The sequence below is a fragment of the Malania oleifera genome, chromosome 2 (genome assembly GCF_029873635.1).
Source record: "Malania oleifera isolate guangnan ecotype guangnan chromosome 2, ASM2987363v1, whole genome shotgun sequence".
In the NCBI taxonomy this organism is placed as follows: Eukaryota; Viridiplantae; Streptophyta; class Magnoliopsida; order Santalales; family Ximeniaceae; genus Malania; species Malania oleifera.
This window is the reverse complement of record NC_080418.1, coordinates 62,192,699-62,217,908: the sequence shown is the minus strand read 5'-3', so window position 1 is coordinate 62,217,908 and position 25,210 is coordinate 62,192,699. Positions and strand designations below refer to the sequence as shown.

The window sequence follows — 25,210 nt, the reverse complement described above, 5'->3', positions numbered from 1 at the left end:
ACCTGTATTGTCCAGGATTCACAGCGTATTTCATGTAGCTATGTTGAGGAAATACGTCCCAGACCCTTCTCATGTCATCAATTATGATGAGTTAGAGCTTAGTGATTCACTGGGATATGAGGAGGTACCAATACAGATTCTGGATAGGAAAGTGCAAGAGCTACGTAACAGGATGATTCCTCAAGTAAAAGTCTTGTGGAGGAATCATGCAGTAGAAGAGGCTTCTTGGGAGTCTGAGGAGCAGATGAAGCAAAGGTATCCGCATTTATTTCAAGAAGTCTGAGTGAATAAATGTAAATAGTTAAGTAGTTTTCTGTTGCAGGTACATGTAATGGTTGAATAGTGTAGTACTTTAGTTTTGGGAGAATGGTTTTCTTTTTTTTTTTATATGTAATCTTCCAAGACTCGAGATGTAACCACGGTATTCCTCCGCCATAAGTGAGGATAGGTAATAAAATGAGTAGACCTTTTTTTTTCCTGATTAAAGGATGGCGAGAACGGAAACAGTAAATTTCGAGGACGAAATTCTTTTAAGGGGGGAGGAATGTAGTAACCGAAAAAAAAAATATAATAATAATAATAATAATAATAAAATAATAAAATAAAATTAATTAATTAAATTAATAAATAAAATAAACAGTATGATAAGGAACAAATATATATATATATATATACTTGTGTGTGTGTGTGTGTATATATATATATATATATATATATATATATATATATATATAAATTTATGAAAGCTTCTTTACTTTACTTTAGGTTTATTATATATATATATATATTATTAAATTAGCAAGCTTCTTTAAGAAGCTTTGGAAGGAAATCCAATTTTTGGATTTGTTGGCCGTGTCTCTCTTCTCTCTCACTTTCTCTCTCTCTCTCTCTCCTACAACTCTCTCTCTCTCTTCGATTTCGGGTTAGTTTTACGCCGGATCGACAAACCGAAACCACCACGACGCTCCTGGCGAAATTCTCTACAAGTTTGCCGGAACGGATCGTCAGGAAAACGAAATTGGATTTCATCCCAAATCCAAGGTAAGGCTTTATATTCAATATTTGGATTTTTGACAGTTGAAGAAAGTGATATACGCGTAAAAATACTGAACTTTAATACTGGAAATTTTCAGTTCCAGGGTTTTGATTGGGAACGTGGGAAATCATCCCTAAGTTGAGGTAAGACTTTTTAAAGTCGAATTTGACTTAGTGGTAGTTATAGAAAATGTTGTACGTACGAAAATACTGAACTTTAATTCTGCGAGTTTTTATTTTCAGGGTGTTGAGTTGAGAACCTTGTGGGTACGGGGGAGATTTTCTTAGGGGCTTTTCAGGAATCAGGTAAGGGGATAAACTAAGCTAGTTTTGTTTAAGAAAATGCATGTATACATATATGTAGCATCTGGTTTTAGGAAAAATAAATATATTTATATATATGATTTATATTTGAAAAATACTATTTAAATGATGATATGTTGAATACGAGGAAAATTTGTTTAGTGTGGCATGAGTATAAAAATGTTTTGTACTGTTTTTTTTTTGGAATGGGGATGATATGGATTTCTATGATGGAAAACCGGCGTACGGGCCGAGATATTTTTATATGTATATGTGATTTGCCGGCGTATGGGCCGTGCTATGTGGATGAGATTTGCCAGCGTATGGGCTGTGCTATGTGATTTGCCAGCATACGGGCTGTGCTATGTGATTGCCGGCGTATGGGCCGTGCTATGTGGATTGCCAGCGTACGGGCTGTGCTATGTGATTTGCCGGCGTACGGGCCGTGCTATATTAAAATGTGTAATACCAGCGTACGGGCCGATGATTTTTATGATACACGTATATATGTGAAATGATATGATTGATGCGAAAATAAATGATATGAGATATTTATGTATCACGATTTTAGTATATGTATATGATATCAGAACCTGGTTGGCTTGGTCTAGGCTAGCACTTGCACGGTACCGTTGTTATGTGTCCATGGTCTTCGTGATCATGATATCTGTGTTAACGCCGCTGTACGGAGTGGTGTGAGATTGGATGGTCGATGTGGTTATTTTCAAGAAGTGTGCTGTTATCGCCCCTGGTGTACGGACCAGTCTGGGTAGACCCATCGGACCTACAGACTACTGTTTGACTTGGCAATGGTCGGCCAACTATTGTCAAGTCCCGCCTTCGGGCCACACAACCCAGTCATGTGGGGGTAATACATGACAACAGCCAGCTAACCTACCAGGATTGTTTTATGTTATTATTAGTGTATGAGATGAGATATGTTTATGAAAATGCAGTATATTCTGCTATGTGTTGATATGCATATGTTTTCCCAGATTTGATAAACAGTATTGAATATGTTATGTATGGTATATGTAGAACGCAGAATACTCATGTTGCCACACACTGGTATTAGTTTATTTCCCTTACTGAGAGGTGTCTCACCCCTAAATCTTATACATTTTTCAGGAGCCCCTGATAGGAGAGCGGGAAAAGCCCCGCTGATCTAGATCAGTTGGTTGCCCTCTTTGGAAGGGTAAGTTTTTGGTAGGGACAGTTAGGTTTTTGTGGGGATTGTCCCTAGATTTCATTTTTGGGATGTATATACTGTGAGATAGTAATTGTAGTGACTCTGGTATGTGTTATGCACATTGTGATGAGATGTATATAATTTTGTACTTTCTGCTGCGTAGGCTTCTGCTGTATGTTTTGTTATATCCCTGGTGCCCATGGGTCCAGGTGGATTGTGACCTACTGAGCTGGAATGTATGATGTGATGATAATTTATTTATATAAAAAAATAATATGCGAAAAAGGAGTGGGTCGTTACACTTTGTCTAAAACAATATTTCTCTCAAGAGTTCGATCTCAATGTGATCTTGGTAGCATTTTCCCTAATATATATTTATGTGATGAGAATACCAAGTATCAAATACTTAAAATATGATTTTCAGAAAATATCCTTCAATATGCATAGATCTAGTTATGCACTTCTTAGGATATCTAATCAACTAGTTTAGAGGTAACCCAAAAATCACGTCTTTAACTTTAAACACACTTGAACAATCACTCTTTAAACAATGGCCAAATAAAAACTTTCTCAAGTATTGAGTTTGTCAAAAACGATCTTTATATGAATGTGAAAACTCAAATTCAAGTTTCTCTAAAGATATCAAAACAGATGATGATATGAGATTCTTTAACAAAACTAAATGTAATAACCAAACCTCAAACAAGTTGAAGCACAAGATGTATAATAGAAATCTTTTTAGATTTTCTGAGATGATTTGCCCAAAGATGATGTGTAGAAACTATAGTGTAGGCAAACATATAACAATTAACTCAAGTATCTCAGTTTTCTTTTCAACAAGATGTGTTCTTCGCTTTACGTTGATCTTCTTGTGTTTTGCTTGCGTACTAGGGTTTAGACAATCAGTATTTATAGTGTCTTACCCTTAGAATTGATCTCAACCGTTGAATCAAAAGATAGCTCGTGTGTTTACACAATAAAAATTAAATTTTTAATCTTTCAGCAAGTTCAGACGTTTGATGTCTAAGGCCTAGACGACCGAAGTCACTTTTATCCTTCGAAAAAATAGCCTGGACACAGGGTCAGACAACCAAAGTCAAGGTTCAGATGACCGAAGTGTCGAGTTCAGACGATCGAGGTCAAGGTTCAGTCATCTGAGGTGCTTCTACCAGTTTCTATTTTTTACCCAAAAATCTTCAGACGACTAAACTTATTCTTCAGACGTCTGAGGAAATTCTTCAGCTGACCGAACTTAAAGTTCAATCAACCGAAGTCTCCATTTTCTGAATTTTAATTTTCTAATTTAAAATTCTGTTTTGCTCTCCTTCTTGGGTCTTTTATAAAATATATTTTCCATGATTTTAAAAGTATTTCTAAGTCCATGAAGGTCCCCTAATGATATACATGAAATGCATGAGTCCTAAAGTCTTTCTAAGTTATGTTGAGCCTCAAATTAAATCATACAAAAATGTAAATACATGAGATCTAAGTACCCATTCCCAAGATGTCTTTGAACTTTGTCGCTTGCATCTTAATTCTCGTATTCTTTGAGTTCTATGGATCTTGCCAAAATTTGTGTGCTTTACTTTAAGGCTTCCATGACTCGTTATCCTTCCGTGAGCTTAATATAGTTCATGTTCACAAACTCAATGCACAGATCAAATACCAAATGATTTTTCATTATCAAAATCGGATTAGACTCATAGAGTCAACAATGGATAATCTGTGGACTCAATTCTTTAAAGCCAAGCATTTGAATAATATACACCACTTAAGAGAAATAAGTTCATATAAAGGAATCAGATTTTGGAGATCGATTGCTCGTGTGATACTTAAAGTATTAGAGCATGTTCGTGTTCAAATTAAAGAAGGGTCGGCCTATTTTTGGTTTGATCGATGGTTAGCCTCCGGTCCCCTTTGTGCTAAGGTTCAGGAAATCAGAAACCATGAGTTACGAACACGAGATTGTTGGGATAGAAATGGGTGGAATGTCGATTTATTAGTGGATTTATTGGGTGAAGAACAGGCTGAGGAAGTAATGAACTTTACTATTTCTTGCAAGGAGGGTCTAGATACAATAATTTGGGAAACTTCAACAAATGGGAAATTTACCACAGCAAGTGTTTGGGAAATTATAAGGGAGCATAAAGAGGATTTCTTAGTTTCAAAATGGATATGACATCCTATGTTGCCAAAATGGGTGTCAATTTGTATGTGGAAGTCTTAATTCGCTTGTCTTCCGATTGATACTCGTATTCAAGAAGTAGGTGTTCAGATGACCTCTCAGTGTGATTGTTGTTCAGATGCCAAGATTAAATCTCTAGACCATGTGTTTTACATGGGATCTTTTTCTCAGGAGGTATGGAAACAAGCAGCAGTGGTGTTGGGTGTTAGTTGAATGGTAACGAATACATGGAAAGTCAGAGTTAATTTCTGGTTTAGTTGTGCAAGACAAGCCTCTCAATTAGGCATTTTGGTAGGTCTCATACCTAGTCTCATAATTTGGAGACTTTGGACTCGTCGACGTAGAGCCAGGATGGAATCAATTCATGATTCGGTGAGAACTGTGTGGCTTAATATTAAATATTAGCTGAGATCCATTTCGGACAAGTTAACTGAATGTGCACCTGCTTCTTGCACAGATATTGCAGTCCTTCGTGCTTTGGATATTCAAGTAAAAAATGCGAGGGATCGTCTTCCTTGTGTAGTCAAATGGTGTAAACTTGGGATAGGTTGGGTTAATTTGAATGTGGATGGAAGCTGTAGAGGTAACCCAGGTAATTGTAGTGGTGGATGCATGATAAAAGATGAAAGCGATTATTATAAGGATTAATCTGTGCAAAGATCTCGGATTTGATCAAGTGGAGATTGCCTATGCCTATGGCTCTGCTTTGTTGGTTCAGTGGATTAATTCTAAGAAGTGTTCGATTTGGAACCTAAGGAAATTGTGGGAAGAGCTTGTGTTAGCATTGAGAGACATACATTACAAAGTGGAACATGTTTACAAGAAGGCAAATCAAAGTGCGGATTTCTTTGCCAATTAAGGTAAATCTAGTATATCTCAATCATATAATTACTAGGATGAGCTTCCACAACAAGTCAGGGGAATGATTCAATTGGATTTATTGGAATTTCCTTCCTTGCGCTCATAATGCTTTGTACAAGTATTTGGTTTATTTCTCGAGATCTTCCGAAATTTTGTTTGTTTTCCACTTATAGTTGTTTAGTTCTTATTTACTTGAGATTTATTTATTTTTTTTTTCCCCAAATCTCAAAGTTGGAATCACAGTATTCCTTCATCATAAATGAGGGATTTTCTAATAAAGATAAAAGGTGCCAACCTCTTTTTTCAAAAAAAGGAAATGCAATTTTCTCACATTTTGTATTTTCAAAAGCCACTTGCCATTTACTATGAAATTTTCATCACACCACTTACACAATGTTTAGTACCTTAAAATAGAACGAAATTTGGGAAATGAAATGAAAAGAAAAATTATAGTGAACATGTAAAATTATAAAGATCAATCCATTTTAGTCCATTCCATCTTTGCTACCAAGCAAATCATTAATGTCATCACAACCTTTTACCATGGCCCCACCCAGATCTAGTTTGTTTATCAATCTATAATCCGCAGCATGCAGCATGAACAAGTTTCTTTGTGTGTTATATAAGGGTGAACAAACGCACTCATGGCCCCAAATCACTTGCATTGTGCAAGAGAAAGAACCCATCGAATAATTTATTAACAAAAAGGTTTTACAAAGAAGCCTTCGATTTATTGTAATGGGGAGGGGAATAAATTACAGGCTTCTCATATGAGCAAGTCCATAATGCCCCACAGATAATACAGCGATACAATTCAACACACGGGGGATTAAAAGGAAAACTTCATATGGCAAAATACTGTTGTGATTGCCTGCCTATTGTTGAACTGAGGACCAAGAATTAGCATCAGTCCAGTTGAAAGCTATAGGGCCCAAGAAGGCATCAGGAATGCCGAAGGAACTGACCAAGGCAAGTGCGTGTGGTCGAAGTTCACCGCAGAGTTTCATTACTTCTTTTCTTACTGCAGCAGCATTCTCCACTGATAAGTACCCATATCGGAGGAATGCAGCATCTTCATCTAAGCAGACCAAAACATACATGGATCTCAACAATCCCAACACATTCTGCGAACAAAAAAATCAAGATTTTCAGCAATTTGATTTTCAAGTTTTCATTGTTCTCATGCACTCACACATGCAAACATAGGACACACAATTCTAGTTGTGCACGTTTCCTGTAGGCAAGTACCAAGCGAGGCATAGGGAATGGCAAATCAAACTCCCACTATGCAAATCTTCACTGCGTTTATAGTTTACCAAGCATAAACTGTAATTATAGCAATCCGTGAAGCTTTGTTAGGAAATAAAAGTCAGTTATAGAAAAAATTGTAATTATTCTCAATATGAAAAAGCTTAAAATTTGTAATTATTTTCAACATGCAAACCCCAATACATATCCTATTTCATCGAGGAAAGTCAGCATATGAAAATGGGGTATGGAGCACGAAGAATGCATGCATGCTGTCCCAACATCCTAAACAAATTGAGGTTTGGCAAATATGATCAATACACATGCAACAAGCACATTCAAGTTTACTCAAAATGCCATACAACTCTTCCTCCAAATCCAATTATGGCCAAAGTGTTTACTGTGTATGATTTCACAGCCTACCTCTTTAGAGGGATAATAGCTCCTATTTGCTCCACAATGCACAACAGGACTATCACATACTTGTTTCAGATGTTTAGAGAACTATTTTGCCCATGTCATTGCAGTAAATGAGGTTTACCTTCACTGGGCCAGCAGATACTTTGGCCTCAGCTTCTATGAAGGTCTGCAGAATCGCTCGGTGTGTGAAAGCTCTGCCCAAGTCTTCTGCAAGCTGATAACTCTAATCCCACAAAGGAGAAAAAAAAATAACAAAATGTGAGAGAGAGAGAGAGAGAGAGAGATTTCAGCTATACAATAGCATCCTCACCAAAATAAATGCATGCTCCTTGCTTTGTCCCTGAGCTTGAAGCTGTGACACTTCATTGACAAAACGATTCAATAGATCTCGCTCTCTTAAGCAGAATATGTCAGTCTGATACAGAGCCATGTAAGAAATAACCGCCTCATTCTCCAGGACTAATCTAGAAATTGCAACTGTCAAAACCAAAAATACATTACCTGGAATTGGCTGCTCCTAAGGGTAGAACTTGTGAGTTGAGATGGGATTACAGGACAAGGTTTGTTCATGTGTTCTAATCCTAATCCTTTAAATGGCTTACTCCTCTTCTTAGCTGCTATGAATTCTGCCATGAGTGCCTTGCTAACCTGAGTTCACATATCCAATCCATAAATTCCTCTGATCCATACCAATTTTTAGGTACAAGAAATGAAATATAGCAACAATTAAATGACAACAATAAATTCGAAAAAACAACAGATTGGTGCCAATTTATGCTGATCAAAGTAAACAATTTGAAAGAAATAACTAAAAATTTAAATGGTTAGTTTTCCCATAGACTGTTGCTTGGTTGACAGCATCAACACAAAGTATCAACTATCCAGTTGGGAAGTATTAGTATTCTACCAATTGAGTTCACAAACTAATGGTTATGACACTTCTAACCAAATTCAAAACCATTTTTACAACTCTAAGCCTTATCCCGGCTCCTAGAAACTAGCCATTAAAAGTTCTGACTGACCCATAAATGACACCAAATAACCATACACATCACCCTATGCAACAAAAGTAACCCCTATTTTACCACAGTTCACAATGTCTGACACACCAACACGCTAGACACTGTTTCACCCATGAATACTCACAGTTGTCTTGTTAGACAACTTGTGCTTCTGTCAAAAATCCACAATTGCGGTAGATTGCATCAGAGAGATCATATACCAACACTACCTGTTGCATCAGGACATTGTTGTCCCCCTCAAAAGTAGATTGGACATCATATTCACTCTTCAATTGACCAATTCGATTTTCTGTTTTCAGACCTTGTCCTCCACAGGCTTCACGACATTCCTGACATAAACATTTATCAAAATTGAGCAAAAGTCAACAATTAGTATATCTAACCCTGCCTATAATTCTACTAATTCCTCACCTGAAGAGTTTGCATGTTATGCCAGGTCAAGGCAACCTTGAATGCACTCGAAACAATATGGATTGTCTTATTTGATTCAGGTGTCCTTTTTGCATAAATCAGTTTCAAGTAATTTGCAGCAAAACTCACAACATATCTGCAGAGAAAGAGGACAGTCAGCAATTCTTTAATTGGCATAACTTTGATCTGTTTTCAAAATAACCCCTGAATCAATCATAGCTCATTATCAGCATTTGTAACCATAAAATCATTTTTGAAAATTGACTCAGAAAAAAGGCTCACAGATAACAATTATAATATCTAAGCTTTTTCGAACCGTAAAGCTGGGAACAGCAAGAAATACATGTGATGCAGTTGGCATAGGGATTGGGAAATTAGTGTTATTTTCATTTTTTTGTTACTCATAATATTTTTTTTGGGATCATATTTAAAATTTGATAATATTTTTATTTAGGAAAACAGTATTTTAATTTATTTAAGTTTATAAAAGTAGTTTTCCTATTTCCAAGCATTGTAAACCCATGAAAAGCCTCCTATGTACTATTTTATACAAAGTTCAATTATAGTCATTTTGTGCTGCACAACTGTCCTGCTTCAAGTATCAGAGCAGATTTTGACCCAATACAAGAGTCAGTGTCAGTTGACTGGACAGTCTGCAAGTTCAACTCAAACTCTCGAGATAACCAATTTCAACTTAAATCACCTTGCACTACCATTCTCTCTGCCACCATCTTCACCACCAAACCACAACTGTCCTTTCTCTAGCCTTCCCTCTCGACCCTCTTCACTCACAGCCACAGGATAATAATAATAATAATAATAATAATAATAATAATCTAAAAGGCGAAGGCGTAAGGCGAGGCGTTTTAATCCTTAAGAGGCATGGCATAAGCCTTAAGGCGTTGGAACGTAAGCATTTTTGAGAATTTTATTTTTAGATAAAAAAAAATATGTAAATAAATTACATATATTTTAAAATTTAAGAAAAAAATTAAGAAGAGCACATATATAATGGACAGAAAATTAAACATACTTTGCAAACAACTTGTTGGCCACTCAAATCTGCTAACATGAATTCATGACATAAATCATGATAAGAGATAGCTAGTAATTACAAAATTCAAATTATTTTCATGATCTAAGATACAACTCAGTTATTTTGGAAAGGTTTAGGTTCAAGAGTTTTAGAAGTCAACTCATATTATGACATTCATTTATATAAACATGTAGTTAAAATTTTCTAGCCAAATCTAATGTGATATCAAAACCCAAAATGCATAAGCCTCAACTAAAAAGGCGCAAAAGGCATGCATTTTGTGCAAATGCGTAAGCCTTAGTGTGTAATGCATTAACCTCACCTCAACGCGAGCCTCCATTAAGCCTTTCAAAACATTGATAATACTAATAATAATAATAACAATAATCCATGAACCCCAACCCACGTCAGACCTAAACACGCGCACACACACCAAAAAAAAACACCTCAGTTCAAGTCCTTCTAAGCAATCAAAAGCCTTCATCTTCTTCGCTGTCAACTAGATAATTAGCATTATCATCAAGTCATCTCAGCTTCTAGTTGCCAGCATCATTCCAAAATCCCAGAGGGCTCAGTGTTGTCACCTCTAGCATCTCTCAAACCCACCAGTGCTGTAGTCAAAGACCTGTCTATGTCAGATTAATCCTCAACTATTCCACAATCAGAGCTACCAACAGAACCAAAACCCCTCACTGATGATCTTTGATTCTTCTTTGGATCTTATTTGTCTTTTTTCACTACTTGACATCCGTGTTCGCGCAAACAAGATCTTGATTTTGTTGCATCATTGTCATCCAAGGCTGTTGGAGTCACTTAGCTGACATGCGGTTGCCCTAGTCTAGTTCACTACTGTCCACCAGAACTACAAAGGCATGAAGAGGAAGAATGACACCACAAGCCCTACCTTTGTTTGGAAGAATAAAGGTTTAAGTTTTAAAAGCTCTGGAACAAACCAGTTCAACCAAGTTGAACCAGACCATTCTAGTCAAACAAGCTTGATTAAACCAAATCTAACCGAGATCCAATCAGAGACGCCAAAAAATAGGTTACAAAGGACCACTTTGATCTGGTTGCTGACAAAGTTGCTCAAATGTATGAGCATATGGAACAAGCTGAAAAGTAGATCCACAGATTACCATCTCAAGTGGCTTCTCTCAACTCTAAAGTTGTTAATTTTAAAAATCAAATTGTCTCTAATTTCAAATATAAGTTTGATGCTTTTGATTCCAAATTGTCCACTCTTAAATGTTATTTGATTCCGATAAAACAAAAGGGACTTGGGGAATGTCAGGTTCCTCTTAGGAACTGAAATACTATCCGAAACTATAATAATATGCATCTCCCATCAGAAGCCACTAGTGAGTTATGAAATCAGGTGACTTGCCTGTGTTCACTGGAGAAGGAGATCCAAATATTTTATTCAATTGGCTAAGTTAAATCGAAAAATATTTTTACTTATTGAGGTTGGTGGGTATGGCAGTTATTTGTCTCAATGGTTTTGCATTTACTGGTAGCGTAGCCCAGTTTATTAATGTCGGCTTCAAAAGCAGGTTCCAATTATTGAAAGGAATTTTATGGGGCATGCGACGGAAGAAAAACTCATCCCTATCAACCATGAGCAAAAGATGTACTTCAAGTTGTGTTCATTGGCACAACTTGATAAAGATGTTAATGATAAAGGCTGAGTTTCACAAATTGGTTGCCTTCTATTCTTTGATGAAGATGAACAACAATGCATCATTACATTGGGAGACTCAGACTTCATTACGATCATTGAGCTCAAATTCCAGAACTTTAATTCTGTTGATCAAACCACTGAACTGGTAAGAAAATGTCAGTTCCAGACAAGCCACCTCCAGCCCCAACGAAGCCTCCTGATCCAAAGATAGTTGAACACTTTCTGCTATAGTGGGCAAAAATCTCTTAATGCATTTTCTGTACAAAGACTCGTATCATCATAGATTCATAGCGAAGACTGCTGAAGACCAAGAAGCTGAGCCTAAGACGGGGAAGAGCTACACTGTTAATATAATTGTGAACATACTTAAGTATTCCGGAGATGAAGATGAAAAGGGTAAAGTTAGCTAGTGTGCATGTCACTTCAACCTGATGTCGAAGTCTTTTTTTCAACTAGAGGAGATTGATGCAAATAATGCAATCAGCATGAGAATTAATGTTATTTTCGTTTTTTTTATTTATGGTATTTTTTCTTGGAACCATAACTTTGAAATTTTGGAAAATTTTATTTAGGAAACTAGTATTTTAGTTTACATAAGTTTCTAAAAGTAGTTTCCTCATTTTCCAAGCATTGTAGCCTATAAAAATCACCTATGCACAAGCCTATTCTGAGTTGAATTATATTTATTTTGTGTTGGGTATAAAATACGATGTAATCAGAGGCAGCATAGTTGCAACTGAAAATACAGATTTCAGCCTTCAGATATTAAACTATGAGGCAACAGCTACAGCAAAGCTTAAGCTTTTCCATAGATAATTTGATGCAAAGAATCAAACCAGATATGACACAATAACGCTTAGAAGACACAAATGAGAACATCAGATATTTAGATGAAGAGTTTCAATAAATTTAGATAATAAATAGTTGCTATCTGCTAATACCAGCACATGGGAACTTACGTCTTCGCAAGAAGAGGTAACAGACGTCGTTGATGACTTCGATAATCAAGCAATAGCACTTCTGGCTCATTTGGTGCAACAGAAAATGCCCGTCTAGTCAGTGAATATCTTACGGCTGTCGCTAAACCAACCTGACAAAGAGAAGGAAATGACAGGACACTCAATTAGGAGTAAGCTTTCCACGAATAACCTATTCCTGCCATTGTCACAAATATGCAGCATTCAAAACCAAAAAACCATAAGGGGGAAAATAATGCATAGTAATCATTACCTTTGCAGAGTAAACTGCACCAACAGCAATAGTTACACGACCAGATGTCAAAGGAGCAAGGAATGCTGCAAACCTCTGAAAATAAGACATGTAAGTTGAGAGGAAGCAAGGAAGGGAGAGGAATTTCCCATATGGGGGAAAACAATTCTTACCTGATCTGGGTCTTTAATTGCACTCAGATATTGTCCATCTGTTGAAACATCAGCCACTGAATTCAACAAATTTTCTCTAGGGATCCGGACATTGTCAAACCTCCACAGATTTAGAAATATTCCAAGGTAAAAATTTTGTCTTATTACAGAGGCATGACAATTATAGAAATTTAATATGAATACTAAAATTAGAAAACTGTTAATCATACCAGATTCTACCATTATCGACACCGTTCAAACCAATCTTATGGCCACAATCCGCTATACGAATGTTTGGGCAGATGTTTCCATATTCATCTCTAATTTGAACTATAAATGCATGGACACCTTGACTGGTCCCATCTACAATAAGCTGTGAAAATACTATCGTATGTGTCGCATGCTGAAAAACATTAAAAGAAAAACAAGTCAGTATAATTGAAGTCGAAACAAAAACAAGAAAGCAGGAAAAAAAAAATCCCTTAAAAGGTATAGAAAACAATATTTTCTCAGGAGAAAAAAAAAATCACATTTGCTGCTCCTCCAATCCAGTATTTTTGAGCTGATTCACAGGGAGTGTTAATGACAAACTCTCCAGTGTTTGAATCATAAGTGGCAACTGTTTCAATTCCCCGAACCTGAAAAAAACAGCCCAAGAAGGCAGAAGCAGTATGTGAGCATTAAACAAAATGGGAGAATGAAAAGTAATACACAGGCCTGATAACCCAGGCCCTATAATTGAACAACCTTCACATACATTACTTCCATGCCCCAACTCAGACATTGCAAAGCAACCTTTGATCACATAATTTTCGGTGTCTCTTAACCACTTATCATGATGCCGCTTAGTGCCAAAAAACTGGATGGCACCACCCCTGATATCCATTGATAAATAAAGTTCAGAATAATCAGTAATTCCTGTTTTTGGTGTGCCAACTAGATGCTTTGTGGCTGATGAGAATTGTTCATTACAAAATTGATTTGCTGTAACAATTTACAATTTTATTCACAATCTTCCCCAACAAATCATCACTTTATAGCTGATCTACCATTATAACAAATTATTTGCATTCTAAAGTATCTACAACTTTAATTAGCAGCCTCAGAATAGAACATAAAGAAAACTAAAATTTAAAGGAAAATGGCACAAGAATACAGCCTTATAAAGTAATTTAGGAAGTTTCTGATATAAAACAGGGAATAGTTCAGCGAGAGGATGCAAAAAAAAAAAAAAACACAGAGAAATGACCAAGAACCACACCATAAAAAATCTGTGACCCAATGGCAAAGTAGGAAAAAAGGTTTTAAGAGCTACAACATGAATGCAATTAAGATAATAGTATATAATAAATAGGCATTGTTATATAATTTTGAGTACGGATTCAAGATACAAGAGGTGATTGCAAGAAGCAACAGCTTCAGTCCACCCCCTCCACATGCCAACATCTTCAGCACTAAGACCATATAGTCTTATAAGTGGGCTTAAAAATCATTTATCCCACCAAGTTACATATAACAACTGGTCCCCTTTCCATGGTATGAATGCCTCCTCCCAAAAATAAAAATAAAAATAAATAAAGAATGGAAGGATTTAACTTTTTAGCTCGCAATCCACAATATCATCTCTAATTGACTGTTTTTGAACTAAAACTAACATGTGCTTATGCCTTGAATAGGTTTGAAGACTGATGGATTTTTCAATTGTTAAAACTACGAAAAGAGTAAACAATACAAAGTAGACTCTAGGCTTTTTCTTTTTTTCTTTTTTTTTTCTCTGGAAAGGGAACAAATTATATTTATTGCAAACCAGAAGTATACAGGGAAATCAAAATTGTCATAAAAGGGGGGGAAAAGGTGATTGTTGGGGATTGGGGATGGTCCAGAACACAAACACAAGCAAGCAATCACAAGGAACACAAGAGTTATGTGGTTCAGCCAAAATCGGCCTATGTCTACAGGAGAGAGGGAGTCTCACTATATCAATAGGGAATACAATAGAGGAGTAACACACTCAAACTCAACTCTCAGCTCAACCTCTCTGCCTCTCAAACACAACACAGCTCACTTGTTATTTACACTTGTGTATGTCTCACATTTTTAATTCCATTACAACACAACCTATTTTATAGTAGGGAGAGCGGAGACATGGAAATTGAACAAGCTGCAAATCTTGACTATGGAGGAGTTGGTGCCAAAAAATAATCACACTGGATCATGCATGATTCATGGGGAGGCTGCAATATTTGACTTCCTCACATTTATTGCACCCACATGTGTGGGCCAACAAATCACCCCCTCCAAACATATAGGGGCAACCAAGTGTCGGCTGCTCTGGTGCTACAACATTGTGTCCTTGTCCTAGTCTCTAGGCGACTGCACCCCCTTGCGAGAATGCCCGCATCCCCTTGCTAAGGTGCTCATGCAGTGATTATCTTCTGGATGATTTCAGTAGATCTAGGAAACCCATTGAATATGAGCATAGCTTCAATTTCTCTCTAGTCACTGTCTTTGTCAACATGTATGCCAGGTTTTTGCTGCCAAAGATCTTCTCAACTGCTAACACCCCTTCATCTAGAAGAGATCTGATGAAGTGATAGCGGAGTCCGACGTGCTTGATCTTTGAGTGGAATACTGAATTCTTCGCCAAGTGTATGACGCTCTGACTGTCAATATGCAAAACACTCTTAACTTGCTTGAAACCCAACTCTATCAACAAACCCTATAGCCAAATCATCTCTTTGCTGGCTTCCGTCATGGCTACATAATCTGGCTCTGTAGTGAATAGTGCAACAGTCTTCTGTATCTGTGATACCCAACTAACAGCAGTAGCACCTACTGTGAATACATATCCAGTAGTGCTTCTTCAGTGGTCTATTTCTCCTGCAAAGTCTGCATCTACGTATCCCTGCAATGTCATATCACTTTTGCCAAAGCATAAACATTTGTTAATTGTACCTCGGAGATATTATAATATCCATTTGATCGCTTCCCAATGGATTTTTCCTGGATTTGACATGAATCTGCTGACGAATCCCACTACATGACCGAGATCTGGTCTCATGCAAACAATGGTGTACATTAAGCTTCCTACAGCTGAAGTGTATGAGATATTTTCCATTTCTTTCTTCTCTTCCTCTATCTTTGGAGACTGAGTCTTTGATAATTTGAAATGGCCGGTTAATGGTGTGCTAACTGCCTTAGCATCACTTATATTGAACTTTCTAACAATCTGCCTAATGTATTCAGCCTGAGACAACTGCAAAGTTCCCTCCTTTTTGTCTCTAGTGATTCTCATCCCAAGCATCTGTTTTGCTAGACCTAAGTCTTTCATTTCAAATTCAATGGACAACTGCTTTTTCAATTTTCTGATTTCGTCCATATCTAGTCCTACAACTAGCATGTCATCAACATAAAGCAAAAGAATTATGTAGCTTGATTTGTACCTCTTGAATAGCAACAATGATCAGCGTTGCATTTGCGGTAGTCATTCTTCTACATGAAGCTATCAAATTTCTTATACCACTTTCTTGGAGCCTGTTTCAAACCATACAGACTCTTATTCAACCTGCAAACAAGTTTTACTTTGCCTTTCTCTGCAAAACCTTCAGGTTGGTGCATGTATATATCCTCCTCTAGATCACCATGGAGGAAAGCAGTTTTTACATCTAACTGCTCGAGGTATAGATTCTCTGCTGCAACAATGCTCAAAACAAACCGAATGGTCGTGTGTTTCACAACTGGTGAGAAGATTTCTGAGTAGTCAATACCTTCTATTTATTGGAAGCCTTTGACCACAAGTAGGCTTGGCAAAACGGGTCCAGACCCGATGGGTCACCCGTGACCCGCCCGATTAAAATGGATCTGAGTCTATGAAAGTCAACCCGTTTAAAAATGGGTCAACCTATGACCCACCCATTTATAAACAAGTCAATCCGGATTCAAGTCGGATCACCAGCCGGGTGACCCTTTTACTTGAAAAGGAAACCCTAAATCCACCACGGCTACCTCCCCCAAACTCCAATCCTATTGCTGCAGCGCTACTTCAACTCCTCGAGTCGTCGTCCCCTCCTCAATCTCTCCCTCCATGACAACCCTCAAAAGCTCAAAGATCTGCAGGAAGATTATTCCAACTTCAGTAAAGAACCCTAGTTGCCATATTAATTGAAAATTAAAATGGATTCTGCAGCTTCTGCTGCGAACAATAGAGAAGAAAATAAAAGGGGAATGGCAGATGGCAATCTATAAAGGCTACTTCGCGGACCTAGAAGAGCAGGGATCGATGGTGGCGATGGATGTCGACGACGTCAACTCACTGGAAATGTTCAGGGAGGGCGTCTTCCCCATCGGCAACAAGCTTGCCGAGTCCAACTTCTTCAATTCCTTCGAGGACGACTTCGATGACTCCAACATCAACTGATCTTTCTTCTTTCAATAATTGAACTACTTCAGCTGCCATGCTATGCTCTTCGCCTCTTCTGCTGCACTGCGTTCAAAACAGTGGGAATTCTTTGTGTTTCTAGGGATTCTGGTCTTCAAGGATGAGTAAGGTCGTGAGGATAAGGTTTTGTTTTCTAAGTTCCATCATTATTTGATTTTGCAATTTTGCTGCTGCAATTTTGTTTGCGACATTGTGAATTTGTGAATTGCATCCCAAACACAAGGGAAGGAATTTACTTTAATTTTGTTTTCTTTATTTTCAAAATAAAATAATGTTAAAACCAAAAATTTCATGAAAAAAAAAATCGAGAGATTCGTTCTGTAATTTTTTGCTTTAAAATTTTAAAATAAATAAATTATATTTTTTAAACAAGTAACCCATGACCCACCCATTTGTTAAAAGGGCGGGTTAGGGTTTACATGATCGTGACCCATTTAACTTCGACCCGTTTATAACCTGATCCATTTACAACTCGACCTATTTGCGACCCGCCCAGACCCAGCCCGTGAACCCGTTTTGCCACCCCTAACCACGAGTCTTGCTTTTTTATCTTCTCGAACCATCATGCTCTTCTTTTATGGGGTACACCCATTTGTTTTGAAGAGCTTCTTTTCCCTTGGGTAACCTAGCTAGCTCCCAAGTTCTGTTGTTGGTGAGGGATTTCATCTCATCTTTGATGACAAGTTCTCAATTGCTAGCCTCATCCACCTGACATGCTTCATCATAGCATTCTGGTTCACCTGCATCAGTTAGTAACAAGTAATACAAATATCTCCTATTCGGTACATGAGGTCGGGAAGACCTCCTCAGTATTGGAGTAGGGGTCGGAGTTGGAGTCTGTGGTGCTTCAGTGCACCCCCTACTATTGCTATCAGTGGTATCATCCAACTCTACAATATCGGGGTCATTTAGTGCGGGATTACTTGATGATGTTGCATATTTCTTCATAACCTTTTCATTGAATACAACATCTTGAATCCCGATTATTTTCTTGTTTTGGTCATTGCGGTAACCAAACTCATCTTCACCATATCCAAAGAGTGCGCATTTTTGAGATTTTGGATCAAGCTTGCCCCTAGCCTGATCACTAATATGAACATAAACAATGCAACCGAAAACTTTTAAATGTGAAAGTTTTACCTCCTTTTTGCTCCATACCTCATCTAGTAACTGAAACTGCAATGGTACTAATGGACTTTGGTTGATTAGATAAGCAGTTATGCTAATTGCTTCTGCCCAAAACTGCTTTGGTAAACCTGCTTGTAATCGCATGCTTCTGGCTCTCTCAGTCAAGGTTCTGTTCAGTCAATCTGCTACGCTGTTATGCTGGGTTGTACTTGGCATGGTTCTTTCAAGTCTGATCCCATACTCGTAGCAAAACTTTTTGAATTTTATGTCTTCATATTCACCACCATTGTCTGATCTCAGTTTTTTTATTTTTAAGTCTGTTTCATTTTCCACCATGGCCTTCCATTTCCTGGAAATATCATACACTTCGGATTTATGTCTTAATAAATAAACTCATACTTTCCTGGAATGGTCGTCAATAAAGGTGACGAAATAGGATTTCCCGCCAATGGATGAAATTAGGCTCAGTCCCCAAACATCGGTGTGCACCAACTCCAATTTTTCTTTCTTTGGAGTTCTACCATATGTCTGAAAGCTAACTCTTTTTTGTTTGTCGAGGATGCAGCTCTCGCATTGGTTGATATTGGCTCACTGGAGACCTAGTATCTTTCCCTTTGAGTTCATGATTTTCAAACTTTTTTCACTCATGTGACCGAGTCTCTAGTGTCATAGGTTTGAATCTACATTCCCTGCAGCAACTGAAATTGACATGCAAGCATCTGTGGTCATATAAAGAGTACCAGTTTTCTTACCACGCAAGTATGTCATTGCGCCTATGAAAATTTTCCAACAATCGCCACAGAAGGTTGTAATGTAACCTTCACTTGCAAGTTGTCTAATAGATATTAATTTTTTCTTGAAATCAGAGATATATCTGACATCAGTCAAACTCTAAGTGGTACCTGTTAAATTTATTTTTGCTTCTCCTTTTCCTGCAATTTCACAAGGTTTGTCGTCACCAAGATAAACATTGCCAAGGTTTCCAGTATATACCTGTCAAGCATTTCTTTATTTCCTAGCACGTGAAATGAGGCTCCAGAGTCTAATACCCAAAACTCTCCCTTCCTTTCCAAAGAGCATAGCAGTGCATCTCCTTCTCCTGAAGAAGATGCGACATTTGCTTCGGTCTTATTTTCTGGCTCCTTCTTCTAGGATCAACATTGATTTTTGTAGTGGCTAGTCTTGCCACAATTCCAACACTCGATCTGCCTTTTGCTTTGAGTGTTAGAATTTCCTAAAGCTCTAGATTTGGACCATCTGCTTCTCAATCTTCCAAGGTTGTGAGGAAAATTTCTATTTTGATTTCTGCTCTTGGTCTATTTCTCACTTTGTGTGACCAAGGCACGCCCTTGGAGGTTAACGATTGGCTTTCTCAGAGTGTCAATATCTTGTAGTGAAGTCATCACTTCTTCTAATTTCAAGGTTTCCTTCCTAACAAGCAATGTCGTGATAAGACTATCATAAGAAGGTGGTAGAGATGCTAGGAGAAGAAGTATTTTATCTTCTTCTTCAACTTTTACACCAAAACTCATTAACTAGGTCATGATCTTGTTGTAGTCATTTATGTGGTCAAAAATATTTACCCCTTCCTCCATTCTTTGCTGATAGAGTTTTTTTCTTCAAAAATAGCTTGTTTGTTAGAGACTTTGACATGTAACTCTGTTCTAGTTTCTTTCATAGCTCAATAGGTGATGATTCATCTAACACAGAATATTTAACTTCATTTGACAAACATAAACGAATGGTACTCACCGTTTTCATTTCCATTTCTGTCCAAGCATCATCTTTGATATTATCTGACTTCTTCCCGATTAGCGGCTTGATCAAGTCATGCTGAATCAAGATATCCTTGACTGTGCTCTACCATAAACTAAAATTGTTTTGGCCGTCAAATTTCTCCACGCTGACTTGGATAAATTATCATCCATTACAGGTTTATTTTGGCAAAATCGATAGCACCAGTGCGTCTGGAATGGCCAAAATAGCTAGGAATGGGTCTGAATCGGTAGATGTAGACCCTACTGATGACGTGACAGATGGGCCTCACTGGTGACTTGCAAATGGGCCCCACTAGTGATGTGGACAAATCAAATGTTGTCATATGTTAAGTGATGTGGCGCATCCTTCTACACTCTTCAGCATCTTCTTCAATGTAATAATTGGGCAGGAAAAGTCAAGATGCCCTTTTTTTTTATTTAATAAAAGACTCCACCTTTTTGCTGTTTAGTGTAATTGGTGTGGGAAGACTCAATTTATGTCTTCTTCCTTCACCTCTTGCTCCGCCTCTACACAGAAATGCAGATTTTCCTCAAGACCCTCACCACACACAGCAATCACTCTCGCGGTTGAGAGTTTCGACACGATCAACAGCGTATGATCTTCGTGGAGAAGCAATGAGGAGCTGGTACATGAAAAAAAAAATTAATTGATGTCATTCACGCTTCTGTTGGGCGCGTGAAGACTTCCCAAGGTGAGTTTTATGACGCGATTTGCTGTCCCAGCTTCGTCTTGTCGTCGCCAACCTGATGGTACGCTCAAATTTTCAATTAGAGCACTTTGAAAAATTTGGGCCTTCACTGGCAGTGTTCAGGTTTTGTGCAAAAAACCACTTTGAACACTCCTTATCCTCTTCAAATGCTCTGATACCAGTTGTTGGGGATTGGGGATGGTTTAGAACACAAACACAAGCAAGCAATCATAAGGATCACAAGAGTTACATGGTTCGGCCAAACTCGGCCTACGTCCATGGGAGAGAGGGAGTCACACTATATCAATAGGAAATACAATGGAGGAGGATTAACACACTCAAACTCAACTCTCAGCTCAATCTTTCTGCCTCTCAAATACAACACAGCTCACTTACTATTTACACTCGTATGTCTCTCACATTTTTATTTCCTTTACAAACACAACCTATTTTATAGGTGAGAGCGGAGACACGGAAATTGAATAGACTACAAATCTTGACTATGGAGGAGTTGGTGCCCAAAAATAATCATGCTGGATGATGCGTGATTCATGGGGAGGCTGCAATATATGACTTCCTCACATTTATTGCACCCACATGTGTGGGTCAACAGTGATAGGGTAAAAGTCAAAGTATGGGTGAGGGATTGATAGAGGTACAAAAATGTGTATTTGACGATGATTCTAAGAAGAACTTCAGGAAATGAAATAAAATGAACAATTTGATAACGGAAGAACCCAAGAAATAGATAAATATCTCATACTAAACAAAATAAAATTAAAAACTAGGAAGCAGGTATCAGCATACCATAGATAGAAGTGAACACCAAGCTTAACAGCAAGCGAATGATCGTACACGCCTATGGCGTCAAAGAGCGCGAACTTTCGCATTTCTGCTTCGACCCCTTTACCCGTGAGCCAGCCACGGAAGACGCCTCGGTCGCGCAAGTACTCGATTCTCTTCATAGTCATCTCTCTCTGCTGCTCCATGGATTGGTTATAGTCCGGCGACACAAACGTTCTGCCCCCGCGATTTCTGGGATTGAAGAGCTTGCTCTGCCTCATGAGCCCGAAGAGCCAGTCCCTCTCCTCGAAATTGTGGCCGTCCATGAGCTTGCGCATCTCCAAGAGATCGAAATCGAAGGGCTCGGAAAGCTCCGAGGGAGAGAACTGGATGCATAGGGATCGAGACAGGGTCAGTGGTGGCGCCTGCATGGTGGTTTGGTTGAAATGGTTGGTGAGAACTCCGACACGTCGCGAGACCTGATCGGACGGCGATGCAGAGGGAGGCGCCATGGCTGAGTAGATCGAAAGTCGGTGACTTCTAATGCTGTAACCGAGACCAGTAGATGAAGAGAAGACGTGGAGAGAAGGAAATATAGAGGAGAAGAGTATGAAACGATGTATATATATATATAATGACGTCGTTTTCTCATATTTCAAACTCCAATTATTACGAGAAGTATTTTAAACAAAACGAAAACATTAAAAAAAAAAAAAAAAAGGAAGTTGTTGATCTTGCCAGGTTGTCAAGAAAAAAAAAATACATGAAAATTTTAATTAATGATGAATTTTAGTTTTTTTATTTTAATTTTTTTATTAATTAATTAGGTGTTCTTGTTAAATAAACTTTTTTGGTATAATTTTATGTTTTCATTAATTAGAATCTTTCATAAATTATCTCTTTTTATTTTTTATTTTTTGTCCGAATTGTTTATTTTGAAAAGTGAAATGCATTAAGTGGGCATATGCTACAAAATTACAAATAAGACTAATTAAAAGAAAATTTTTTAACCTTCTTGATCACACGAGTCAAAGTTACTCCAATAAAAAATTAACCACGTCAATGATAAAAGAGGTAAAGATATAAAAATCTAAAATTGAAAAATAATATTCCATTTTCTCCTTCAAAGATAATAGATTAATCGCAGAGCAAGATAACTTTTCAATTTAGTTCAACTTAATATTATTTAGTACAACTTATAAAACCTACGTTATAATCAAGATACACGATATTGCCATAGTTCTATTAAGAAAAATATTATGATGATTAGCCTAACATGGAGGAGATTTTTTTTATTTAAAAAAAATAAATGAAAATAATTTAGATTAAGGGCAAAAGACATTAACATCTCTTAAAGTTTGATAAAAAGATATGACCTATTATGAGATTTCAAAAATCCTAAAAATCTCTAATGAGGTTTTAAGAATTTGAAAACCCTTCCTTGAGATTTATTAAAATGACACAAATATTTCCTTATATTTTTACAAAAAAAAAAAAAAAAGACAAATCTTTTAAGGGTAAGTTTGTGTCTTTTTGACAAACATTAGGAGAAGTATATGTCATTTTTGAAATCTCAAGGGACATCAATGAAATTTTTGAAAACTCAATGGAGGTTCCTATCTTTTTATTGAACCTCTGGGGATGTGAGTGTCTTTTGCCTTTAATGTAGCATGATATCACATATCAAATGGTCGTGCTTTTTTTTTTTTGATGATGCAAGAACTCTAGCCACTGACGAGCCCTTATGACTCAAACCTAGTGTGGCACCAAACCCACAGATCAACGTCCGCCTCCCTCAGGTCTCACTGATCAAGGTAAAGTCCGAATGCGGACACAGCAGTTGTCCATCAGTTAGGCTTTCATCAAATCTGAAGCCTAGGACCCATCCACAGGAAACGGTTTCACGCTTCAACTGCTGGCTTGTTGAGTATATCAACCGAGAATCAAACACACAATCCTCTTTTTTAATTGTTGATGTCTTTCCACCGCACCATGTCCATCGGGGCTTCAAATGATCATGCTTGTCATAAGGAGAGCTAGCTCCCTTTTTTGCCTCAATTTCTCCTTTCTAAAAGTAAAAGTTGAGTTTATCGTGTTTAGTAAATGATTTTTCAAACTTTTAAAAACTAACTTTTAACTTTTTGGGGAGCTTTTAAAATGTAGAAATTTGAAACTTTTAAAAACAAAAAATTGACTTTTTTCATTTGAAGATAATTCTATTCCATGGATGTCCCTAATAATTATTTAATATTACAAAATTACTCACTCAACTCTCTTGCCCATATTTTTTTTCCTTCCTTTTTCGTAACTCAAATCAAAAACTTTGGATCCAAATGGTAAATAATTTTTTTATAAACAATTTAATAACCATTTTAAATCATATTATTCCTATATATTAATTTCTAACACTCATGTTATTAATATTAAATTTATTTAGTTTTTAATAAATAATTTAACAAAAACACTCATAAATTGACATACTTATTTTAATCATTTCAAACATTTTAGTTAACTTATAATTTTTTTACCAAATATTTAACACCAATTTTTCTTATTAACAAGTTCTTTTTCACGAAGTGGCCAAATAATTTTTGTAATTATTTGGAAAGTTTCTTTTCATTAGTTTCTTATAAAAAATCATTGGGAACCAAACTAAGTCTGAAGTGATAATTAATGATTGAATTTAATGGCCTTACAAAATTAGAAAAAAAAAATAGTATAGACTTAATGCGATACAAGATGCTTAACAATTTAGTTTTCTAATAATTATATATTATACATATTTTATGATTTTTTTATAAAAAATAATATAAAATTATAATTTAAAACTAACAAGAAAATGAATTGCAAAGACAATTCTTACTTTATCTTATTCCATCTCAAAAGTGAATTGCTTAATTAGCATTAACTAATTAATCCTTAAATAAATTATTAAAAATGTTTTTATTATATTCTAGTAGTTAGTAGTGTGTCATCGAATATTTAAGATCCCGAGTGAAAAAAAAATTAAATCAACCAATTTAGAATAAATAAAATATACAATTAGTCTATGCATCTAATTGTATTATTGAAAACACTTATTCCAAATGATGCAAAGCATTGTGGCAATATTTAGGAAAGAAGAAAACATGATGTAGGTGAATGTGTACAAGATTTATAGCCCTAAACACTGGGAATATAAGAGCTCTACTAGAAAAATATTTAGTATAGAAAAAAATATTACAAAAATAAGAATAAATAAATTAGAAGCAACTTAGAAATATTGGCTATGAATGACATAAATGACATGATTAAACTTTTCGATACATACTAAATTTGGCCGATGGTGGTGGTGGTGGTGGTAGGTGGTGGTGGTGGTAGTGATTACAGGTTAGATCAATAGCCTAATTATTTAGAGGGAGATAGAGAGCGATGAAAGTTAAAATAAACTTTCTATTTCTATTTTTGGAGCACTAGAAATTGAATTAAATATATAATAATTAAAATTTTCTTTTATTTTATTATAATTTTGTTTTAGTTTGTTTTGTTTTTGTATTTTTTTAATCGCTATTCATTCAAGGATAAAATGAATGTATTTTCAATTAGCTATTTTATTTATTTTAGTTTTGGAAAATTTGACCAACTTATTGTTGAATTTTAGTTCTT

At 36.6% G+C, this 25,210-nt stretch overlaps 1 protein-coding gene and 1 long non-coding RNA gene across 2 annotated transcripts; one reads left to right on the top strand and one right to left on the bottom strand.

The window, feature by feature from the left end:
* The first annotated feature begins 849 nt into the window (after nt 1-849).
* On the top strand, nt 850-2,677 carry LOC131149172 (uncharacterized). Its single transcript, XR_009135157.1, has 4 exons — nt 850-1,041; nt 1,134-1,179; nt 1,279-1,341; nt 2,467-2,677. It is a non-coding gene; the product is annotated as an uncharacterized LOC131149172 (long non-coding RNA).
* A 3,560-nt stretch (nt 2,678-6,237) lies between these two features.
* LOC131148471 (acyl-coenzyme A oxidase 3, peroxisomal-like) lies at nt 6,238-22,187 on the bottom strand. The gene is made up of 13 exons (XM_058098165.1): nt 21,590-22,187; nt 13,507-13,624; nt 13,280-13,387; nt 12,980-13,152; nt 12,771-12,870; nt 12,619-12,693; nt 12,348-12,478; nt 8,675-8,810; nt 8,473-8,592; nt 7,743-7,889; nt 7,552-7,656; nt 7,363-7,464; nt 6,238-6,697 (listed from the first exon to the last, which is right to left on the bottom strand). Exons 1-13 carry the CDS (start codon nt 22,075-22,077, stop codon nt 6,449-6,451), a joined length of 2,052 nt encoding a protein of 683 aa, XP_057954148.1. The 5' UTR covers nt 22,078-22,187; the 3' UTR covers nt 6,238-6,448.
* Between the last annotated feature and the right edge of the window lie 3,023 nt (nt 22,188-25,210).

Coding starts and splice junctions, on each gene's coding strand:
- LOC131148471 (XM_058098165.1), bottom strand. CDS start 22,077: ATGGCGCCTCCCTCTGCATCGCCGTCCGATCAGGTCTCGCGACGTGTC. Junction 8,593..8,674: donor ATAACATGCAAACTCTTCAG/GTGAGGAATTAG, acceptor TGTTTATGTCAG/GAATGTCGTGAAGCCTGTGG. Junction 6,698..7,362: donor TATCTGCTGGCCCAGTGAAG/GTAAACCTCATT, acceptor TTTTGTTCGCAG/AATGTGTTGGGATTGTTGAG.